Source organism: Argopecten irradians, chromosome 16, assembly GCF_041381155.1.
Source record: "Argopecten irradians isolate NY chromosome 16, Ai_NY, whole genome shotgun sequence".
Lineage (NCBI taxonomy): Eukaryota > Metazoa > Mollusca > Bivalvia > Pectinida > Pectinidae > Argopecten > Argopecten irradians.
In genome coordinates this window covers 26,857,064-26,867,401 of record NC_091149.1, presented here as the reverse complement: position 1 = coordinate 26,867,401, position 10,338 = coordinate 26,857,064, and the positions used below count along the sequence as shown (strand labels likewise).

At 38.5% G+C, this 10,338-nt stretch overlaps 1 protein-coding gene across 5 annotated transcripts; it reads left to right on the top strand.

Annotated features, from left to right (window-relative positions):
• Window positions 1–4,593: 4,593 nt before the first annotated feature.
• LOC138310610 (putative acyl--CoA ligase YdaB) lies at window positions 4,594–10,021 on the top strand. Of its 5 annotated transcripts, none has more exons than XM_069251890.1 (2): window positions 4,594–4,706; window positions 8,101–10,021. In XM_069251890.1, exon 2 carries the CDS (start codon window positions 8,103–8,105, stop codon window positions 9,831–9,833), a length of 1,731 nt encoding a protein of 576 aa, XP_069107991.1. In that variant the 5' UTR covers window positions 4,594–4,706; window positions 8,101–8,102; the 3' UTR covers window positions 9,834–10,021. The 5 variants fall into 5 exon arrangements, with proteins under 5 accessions (XP_069107991.1, XP_069107988.1, XP_069107987.1 ...); XM_069251887.1 differs by lacking the exon at window positions 4,594–4,706 and adding an exon at window positions 4,717–4,903; XM_069251886.1 differs by lacking the exon at window positions 4,594–4,706 and adding an exon at window positions 4,908–5,030.
• The last annotated feature ends 317 nt before the right edge of the window (window positions 10,022–10,338 follow it).

Sequence of the window (10,338 nt, the reverse complement as noted above, 5' to 3'; positions counted from 1 at the left end):
TTTTTAGACTTACATTGTTACGCTCGCAAACATTACACGGACCAGACATCTGGTAGATAAGCGAATTAATGTGTTATTCAGTTAAGAACAACATATGGGGCGCCAAATGGGACACTTGTGGTTTTGTACACGAAATCCAGTTTTGTGTAGACAAAAATAACTCTGAGTTCAGATCAACAAAATTTATAACATATTACAAAAAGAAAATTAAAGAAACAATCTTCCAGTGGACAAAAACCATTTTTGTTATGACAAATTTCATTTTTGTGGACAGAATTCATTTTTATGGACAGAATTCATTTTCGTTTCGACAATATTCAATTTCGTCAGTTAAGTACATGTATGCAAATGAGTCCATGTTTGACCTTTACTTGTACGCTGCTAACCGATCTGTTAAAACGCTTACAATTCGCTCATTCTTTTGCGAAGGGTGACTAGACTTGGAAGTTGTAATAGTGAACGCATATTTGTTGAATATGAACGTATTCATTACGTTTATGATAATTCATGTGCATTTTCCCTGAAAGACTAATTTCCATAAAGTATCCATTTCTGTACGTACGTAATCGGTGACAAAATTGACTTTTGTGACACAAAATTGAATTTTGTGTTCAATTTTCATTTTTGTCTAACAAAACCCATTTTTTTTCGTTCACAAAAATGAACTTTGTCATGACAGAAATGATTGTTATGTGCACAAAAAATAATTTTGTGTGCTGGAAGATGATTTTGCAAGACGATGATTTCGTCATGACAGAATTCAATATTGTGTACATAAAATTGATTTTGATTACAAAAAGATAAAGTCCCAATCGGCGCCCCGTACAACAACATGCAACGCTTTTTAGGTCATGATGACCTCATGCTTCGTCCGTCGTCGTGAGCCGTGCGCCGTCCGCCGTGCCGCCGTCCGTAAACTTTTCACATTTCAATCTTCTTCTCCAGTTTGACCAGTGGGATTCAGCTGAAACTGAAATGATCCTGACATGGTCCCGACAAAGTTTTCTTATTTTTCGGGTCGATCCGAAATCCAAGATGGCCGCCACAGCCGCCATCTTGAAAACACATTTTGAACTTCTTCTCAAGTTGTACCGGTGCGATTTGGCTGAGACTTGCATGAAATGATCCTGACATGGTCCCGACAAAGTGTTGTTATTTTTCGGGTCGATCCGAAATCCAAGATGGCCGCCACAGCCGCCATCTTGAAAACACATTTTGAACTTCTTCTCAAGTTCTACCCATGCGATTTGGCTGAAACTTGCATGAAATGATCCTGACATGGTCCCGACAAAGTGTTGTTATTTTTCGGGTCAATCCGAAATCCAAGATGGGCCGCCACTGAAACACATTTGCTTCTCCAGTTCCATCTTGAAAACACATCAGATTCCACGCCGCCATCTTGAAACTTACTTTCTCAAGTTCTACATGCGATTGGCTGAAACTGCATGAAATGATCCTGACATGGTCCCGACAAAGTGTTGTTATTTTTCGGGTCAATCCGAAATCCAAGATGCCGCCACAGCCGCCATCTTGAAAACACATTTTGAACTCTTCTCAAGTTCTACCGTGCGATTTGGCTGAAACTTGCATGAAATGATCCTGACATGGTCCCGACAAAGTGTTGTTATTTTCGGTTCGAAATCCAAGATGGCCGCCACAGCGCTCTTGAAAACACATTTGACTTCTCTCAAGTCCGATTTGGCTGAAATCCATGAATGATTTGACATGGCCGCCACAAATCAAGCCGCCACATCTTGAAAACACATTTTGAACTTCTTCTCAAGTTCTACCGGTGCGATTTGGCTGAAACTTGCATGAAATGATCCTGACATGGTCCCGTCAAAATGTTCTTATTTTTCGGGTCGATCTGAAATCCAAGATGGCTGCCACAGCCGCCATCTTGAAAACACATTTTGAACTTCTTCTCAAGTTCTACCAGTGCGATTTGGCTGAAACTTGCATGAAATCATCCTGACATGGTCCCGACAAAGTGTTCTTATTTTTCGGGTCGATCCTTAATCCAAGATGGCCGCCACAGCTGCCATCTTGAAAACACATTTTGAACTTCTTCTCAAGTTCTACCGGTGCGATTTGGCTGACACTTGCATGAAAGGAGCCTGACATAGTCCCAACGAAGTGTTGTTACATCTCTGGTTGATCCCCAATCGAAGATGGCAACCATGACACTATATCTAATAAATTTCCTATATGATTATTGCCAAGGTACTCAGATGACCGTTAAGGCCCATGGGCCTCTTGTTATTGCCTACAGTAAAGTAAATCGGACGAACACTTTCTTACACATCTCTTTTGGAAAAAAAAACACCCCCAAAACACACGACTCCATTTCATTATGTCTTATCATAATGCCACGTCGAACATTTTACGGGAGCGAAGATATACCTAATATATCTATCCTATCGTGTGTGCATATGGTTAAAATCAAGCTAATTCCAATGATAAACATTTCGTTCTCACGATGACAGATTGGCAGCACTTGTCATCTACACAGTGTCCATAAATAACCTACTCTTTATGCATGCTGCAAATCTTGAGGCGGAATTTCAAGTTTCCTTTGGTGAAGTTACGATTTCGTGTTATTTTGCTAAAAAAACATTTACGTTTTCAATGTACCTTTATGAAATAAAAATACTTAATCAATATCTACGCTGTGACAATATATGGCATTTGATAGTCACTGATGCTTAGCCTTCCAACCCATACAGACAGTAACACACGCGGTACATTACATCTGTACATAGAGAGGGACTGCCATTAATGACCTTGGCTTCTATGACTTTAAGCTTAATCAGCTGGGATATGACGGCCTTGTTGTCACACCAATCATAAAAGGTGTCTAGGTTAAACAAATATTTGTATCTGAGGGCCTGTCACCTTATCTCTCCCGATAACTCAAAGTACATGTGGCCTGTTGAAGTTTGTTTATTTGTAGTATTTGTATGGGAGCATGTATGGTCCTAGGACGAGAAGAACATGGACACGCGATATCTCCTCATCATTTTAAAATGTTCCACCGCCGACAGAGCATGAATGATTTATCATTTGGACAATAATTGATAGTTTAATCCTGTGAATATATATTATGTCTAATCAACACCTAAGTACATATAGATATATATACTAATTTTGTTGTCGCCCCAAGCTGAACCTTAATCCCTATAGGGCATAGTGTCGTGGGTTTTTGTCTGGATGCAATTTTTTTTAAATACTTTCATATTGAAGGAAAATAAAATAAATAATAAAAAATGAAATTTTTCATTGCTGGAATAGTGTAAAGTAAGTAACTTTTGTTACTGAAGAAAAACATCAACACGTCGGCTGTGAAGCACCTTAACCGAAATGTAATCTTTTATTATATTGAATAAGTAAATACTGTTTCAGAACGAAATCGTATCGTGTAATGTCACACAAATGAACTGACCATATCGTAATTACATTGAGGTCATATGTAATCTATGTTGTAAATAGGATCTGACATCTCCCCTTTCAAACCTCTTGACCAAGGTTGCATCCGCTTAAAATATTGAGTTATTATATTAGCGTCTTATTAACAGTCATTGCCATGCTAAGACGGCCACCCATGTGTGCCGCGTCTTGCGCTGTGTAGATGACTGTATGTTTTGGGAGGCTGTGGGATATTCGTGACGTGTCTCTTTACCATAGAGGAACACCAGTACTTCAAGGACATCTGTTGCGACAAGTTCTTCCTTGTCTTAACAACATTAAAGAAGCGTCATTGTAAATAGCTATTGTATACATTAAACATTGTATTTTCCTGTGTTATCTGGAGTTTTTATATACTTTCATTGATAAAAATATCCGTGGTTAGTGTATGGAGCAATAGTGACAATGATTTGTAAAAGAGCAGGGTTTAAATACACATCATCCTGACGAGTGCTCCGACCAGGAATCGAACTTATGTCTCCGGTGTAAATAACCGACTGAGCCAAACCATGCTCCGTCAGCTGAGAACGACTGAGACATAGATCGTATATAATACGTATGTACAAATCACCCCAACCCGCTGCTTTCATAAATATATCAAATAAAATCGGTTGTTTTTATAGCGTGACTTCATAACAACAACGAAAACAACTAAAGTTTCTACTCAACCAACATTTCATGTTATACAGTGTTGCAGCAGACGAATCAACTAGACTAACAGCTAGGCTATTTAGTTTAAAATTAGACGTTGATGTGTTGTATTCGTACAGAAGATACCACACCCTACCTACAGGCTTTTGGCTCTCTCTCTATATATATGTAATGCTGTGTCAAGGTCTATAACCCGGCCGGTCATATAACACTACCCATTTTCTTAAAAGGTATGATCATAAACAAACTGTATAAGATGTGACAATTGAAATACTCTCAATCGACAACCAGATAATTAATCATTAATTTGGTATATGATACAATATATATGATGCCGTATAAAGGTCACAAGGTATCCATGAAACATCGGAAAACAGCCTGATTTCACATTGTCGGACACTGTGGTGTCCTCCAATGAACACGCCAGGGTTCTAATCGGTAGCTCGAAAACCACCGCAATTGGGTAGTGTTACATTATGTATATGGCCGGCCGAGTTATAGACCTTGACACGGTATACAGAGAAAAATATCTATAGAGCCAAATGTCTGTGCCATACCTAAGTCTGAACAGCGTCGGTTTACACTTAAAGGTATGATCTACAACGTACCCGTTGCTAAATAAACAAAGCTATTTTATGCGTTTAGGAACAGTTCTCGTTGAAGTTTACTGGATTAATGCATTCATGGTCACTTTTTTGGACATCACGATGCATTAAGTGTAGCTGGGATTTCCAGCGAATACGATCAACGCAAGGTGAACCGCGAGCGGATATTCTATAATATACAGGTAAGTAAATACCTGTGAAATTGTATACGGTAGTGGTAGTTGTGATAACACGTTTCTGTGCAAGTTGTACTGGTTGCCATTGTACATAATCGTCTACGTCACAAGTTACAAAAACAGATCGATACAGGTAAATTTGTTTTTTTTATTCAAGATACTTTTTCAGATCATATGGTATAATTCCCATCGCTAACTACACTAGTAGAAGTGTCTTGTTTATAGTTTACATACACGTATACAGTTACCTATATGTTCTGTTCACATTGTATTACAGACTCTTACAATATCCGCACATAAACATCCCCAGGTGTCGTGAAACAGACTGACATTATTATATATGGCACGTAAGATGTTACACTCTACAACATTGAGGTCATTAAAGGGAAGAACACATTCTTGAAAATGAAACATTATAGTCATTTGTCTTTTCATAACGTTTATTAATTGTTCAAACCCATGCATTGTATTCCATAAAATCTTGTTAGCAAACCATAATACGATGCTTAAGAGAAGAATAATGATCATGTCACCAGCTACTGCCCGTTATATCGGTCATTAGAATTGTACCTGCTGTGCATACTATGTGATCGCAAAAGGCGACTAGGATTTTATCTTTTCTTTATCTTCTTGACATATGTTCTACTTCCTAACGTGTAATCGATTTGGTTTGGTATATAAGTTTAATGTCCTTCTTACAGCTAAGGACATTATAAAAGGACGACCTCTCCTGTGTGTAAGGTAGTCTGTATATTTTTGAGACAACGGTATAACTGTATTTTATCTGTTTATGATAGTAGACCTATTTACCTTTTTATAGTACTATCTTACTAAGGTATGCCAACAAAGCCACAAAATAAGCACATCCTACCCGATAAAGGCAAACCAGTCGTCCCACTCCTTCCATGCTCCCACTCCTTCCATGCTCAACGCTTAGCAGGAGCGGAAACATTATGGACTATGTTATGTTTCGACCAGACGACATAAGTCAGAGCCCTCCACATCACAGGGACCTGGCACGGACATTTTTAACCAATAGTATACATATATATAAACTCGGCTGTCGAGAAAAACGGACCTATTTTTTTAAAACCGTGATCATTTTAATAAATGGGTTCTAAACAACATTGACGGATATCTTACCTTAAAGAGAAATAATTTATCTTTCCATTGAGTGCTTGATGAACAAAATTGGCCAAGTATTGACGAAGTTATGGCTTGATGAATCGGGAAATTTACGAAAAATATGCTAGGTAGACATTTCCCTGTCAGGTCGAAATGTCGTCTCGGCTCTAATGGGCACCTCAAAAACCAAGCCAAAATCACAAAATCTACGCTTGTGGTGGTAAACAGTACCCATAACTGTGTTGATCCACAATCTCCTTTGGAGGTGTCATGACCCGTACTTTGTAGAAACTCCATTTAAACATCGTGTAGCTCACTTACTTTAACCGTCACCGCCATGTTCATTTGTTCTTCGGAACGCTTCTCGAGTTTACCCACAAGCACAGCACTACATTATTTGCATAATGTAGTCACGATATGTAAACTCGAGAAGCATTCCGAAGAACAAATAAACATAGCGGTGACGGTTAAAGTAAGTGAGCTACACGATGTTTAAATGGAGTTTCTACAAAGTAAGGGTCATGACACCTCCAAAGGAGATTGTGGATCAACACAGTTATGGGTACTGTTTACCACCACAAGCGTAGATTTTGTGATTTTGGCTTGGTTTTTTAAGGTACCCATTAGAGCCGAGACGACATTTCGACCGGACAGGGAAATGTCTACCTAGCATATTTTTCGTAAATTTCCCGATTCATCAAGCCATAACGTCGTCTATACTTGGCCAATTTTGTTCATCAAGCACTCAATGAAAAGATAAATTATTTCTCTTTAAGGTAAGATATCCGTCAATGTTGTATAGAACCCATTTATTAAAATAATCACGGCTTTAAAAAAAATAGGTCCGTTTTTCTCGACCGCCGAGTTCATACCCTTGATACTATAATATATATACCTATACTGCTAGTTTAAAAAAAATCGTGCCAGGTCCCTGTGCTCCACATAGAGGCGATCGCTCCACTCTGGCGATAGAGACGTCATTAACATATTTTAAGATAACCTGATAATGATAAACATGTACAGCACATCGTAGTTGATCATATTCCGTACCTGTCACGTGTATATCACATATACAGGTACGCAGATATTGGTGATTCGGGCCGCTGCATTTGAAACCGACAGACGCTATCAATGTAAAGTTAAATTTGGCGATGTGTAGAAACAAACTTACTGTAGCAGGATTATGAACTCACGTGTTTGATAGAACAGCTGATGATGAAAATGTGTACATATTACTTAATTAGTATGTTTGTATATTATACAGGACAAAGTACGGATACACTATAGCAGTGATGCACCACATTAGAGCTATATTTATAGATAAACTCTACTTGGACATGTTCATGTATGTGATAAGGTGTACAAATTATACAAATTAATGCAAATCTATACCCGACTTTTTAATGTCAAATAAGTCATGTGTGCAAGCATATCAGATGTGTATATGTGATATAGAAATAAACGTTTAAATTAATACATAATTATAACTATTAAGTGCGTTTTTCTAGCATATCCAGTGGTGCACGTTAGCGCCCCGTGATAGATATTCTAGAACACTCAATGTATGTTACTCACCAATGCATGTCAAAAATATGACAACAAATGCGTATATTTACATATAAACTAGTCATTTCCGTTAAAAAAAAATAGATTAAAAAAATGAAGCATAAAAAACTTATACGTCTGCATAGCGAAAAATATAAGTTAATGATATCCTATGATTCGGCAGGAAATAGTATGTGCTATATCGGATTTCGGTGTGTTGTCATGGACAACCGATTAAACAATAGCAGTAGATGAAATTGTCATATTGATACACCTGATATGCAAAGATAAATACAACACTTTAATTAATTTGAACTATTTTAATTAAAATAATTTTTCCATTTTGATTAATTTTAAGAATATTTTAATACTCTTTTAGTGAGTTATCACAATTACTTAAAACAAGTTTGTTCGTGACCTCTTGAACTCTGACGAAGGTATCAGTAACTTAATTTGTTATAGGCCTTCTATAACATACATAAGTTTTTGTATCCTTCATTCACTGATTTCTCACGATATTTCGTTTTTTTCAGACATGAGTGATCCACACGACTTCGCGTATCTCCACACACCATTTACTAAACCTTACAACTACTCGACAGTTACCAAGGCAGCGATAAAAAATGCCCGCCTTCGCCCAAACCAGGAGATATTTGTCCTAAGAGAGCCGGATGGTTCCAGGGCGAGTTTGACGAATGCCAATCTCGTTCAACAAGCCGAACAGCTGGCGAGGTACCTAATTACACAAGGGATTAAAAAAGGTGATGTCGTAGCCCTTGTGGGGCCTAATATGCTCGAGATGGCTGTTGCAATGCTTGGCGTGATGATGGCGGGATCGGTTGTTCTAAATATTACAATCAGTACAAAGTCTGCTCTAGACATCAATGGGATGCTTCGTCAGGCAAATGTCAAGTTAATGCTGGTCGGTTGTGGTAAGGATAATTACTTACTCCCTGCTGTCAAAGTCATACTGGAGCGCTGCAATGTTGAAACAGACAGCTCAAAAGGGAACGGCAGGATAAAAATGATATTCGTAGGCAAGATAGACATGGATGGTTTCCAGAATACTGATACATTTCAGAAGATACAAACACGGGACATTACCGAAGTTAACTTACCAAATGTATATCCAGAAGACAACGCCATAATTTTCTCAACATCGGGAAGTACTGGACAACCAAAGATGGCTCTTCATACTCACTTCGGTCTGTCCTGTTCTCCTCTTTTCCTCACTCAGCCGGAAGTTGATTACACTGTCCGTATGTACAATGACCGACCTTTTGCCTGGAGCGGCGGATCTCCTATATTTACTATACTGCGTGGCGAAACAAGAGTCCTCATGAACGCCTACGTTACTATGAAAACGCAAAACACTGCATTCCTCTGGAATATTTTAAAAGAGGAACGCTGTACACACGCTCTTCTGTTGCCTTTTCTTATTCAGGATTTGATTCAGCTGTCAAAGACTGTTGAGGATGACGGGTTTAGACTGGAGCAGATCACTACTGGAGGTCAGATGATCAATAGCTCCTACACCGGTGTAATAGGGCGAGTCTCACGTACAATGATGGTAGTGTATGCCAGCACAGAGACCGCGGGTATGGCATGGAACGGTCCACTCGGTCCAACAGATTGTCTTCAAGCAGGCGATGTTGGTCAGCCGTATCCGGGGCTTGAGGTCAGAGTTGTAGATGACCAGGAGCGTCCAGTAAGAAACGGAGCAGTCGGGAAGATTCAAGTACGGTCAAATCAACTATTTAAAGAATATGTTGGAGACCAACAGCTTACCAAATCGGCGTTCACAGATGATAGTTGGTTTCGGACAGGCGACATAGGTAAAATCTCAACTGATGGACGACTAATTATGCTCGGGAGAGAAACCGACATCATATCCAGAGGCACGCGCAAAATCTATCCAGGTGCGATCGAGCTGCTTTTAAAAAACATCAAATCTATCAAGGAAGTTTTTGTTGTAGCTGTTCCTGACAAAAGATTATACGAGGAGGTATGTGTGTGTTTTGTGTCATCGGAGAAAATAACACCGGATGAAGTTGAACAATACTGTCACGAACACTTATTTACGGACGGTACTGTCGATAGTCTTGGTGAAATGCCAACCTATTTCCTACAGTTTGAAGAATTTCCGAAACTAGCAAACGGAAAACCAGATAAGAAAGCGTTGCGCCGGGAAGCAACTGCCAAGTTAGGGTTGACAGAGGAAACCGATGTCAACGTAATTATCGAGACTGAGACAAAGAAAAAGTAGTTTGTTTACATACTTGAGATATGTTAATACTTTTTACATTATCTATAATATATCTTTGTCAATAGTCGCTGTTATTTATAGAAAGGTCGCCAATGTTCGCGGAATGTTTACGTATATGCATTTACATGATAGAAATGATATTATATGACAGAAGAAAATATTTGTAATAAAATTTGAAAATTAATGAATCGTGTGACCATTTTAAGATTCTTACTCACTTTCACCATGTCTCGATACATCTTCAATCCACCTGTATTATTTAAATATTAATTTTGCTGAACTTGCTTAAACAGCTTATGTCATTTAAGGACAGCCTCACATACCTACTTTGTGCATAAAATGTATTAGTAAACGCATAAACATGTCAAGAAATATAAGAAAATTCGACTTCGCGGATGGCTTTGTTATGACAGATCACTGTGACAATCACTCCATGGGCTACCTTCAACTTGCAACTCTCGAGTTAACATTTATTGCAAGGACAGTAACACGAGTTGCGAGTCGA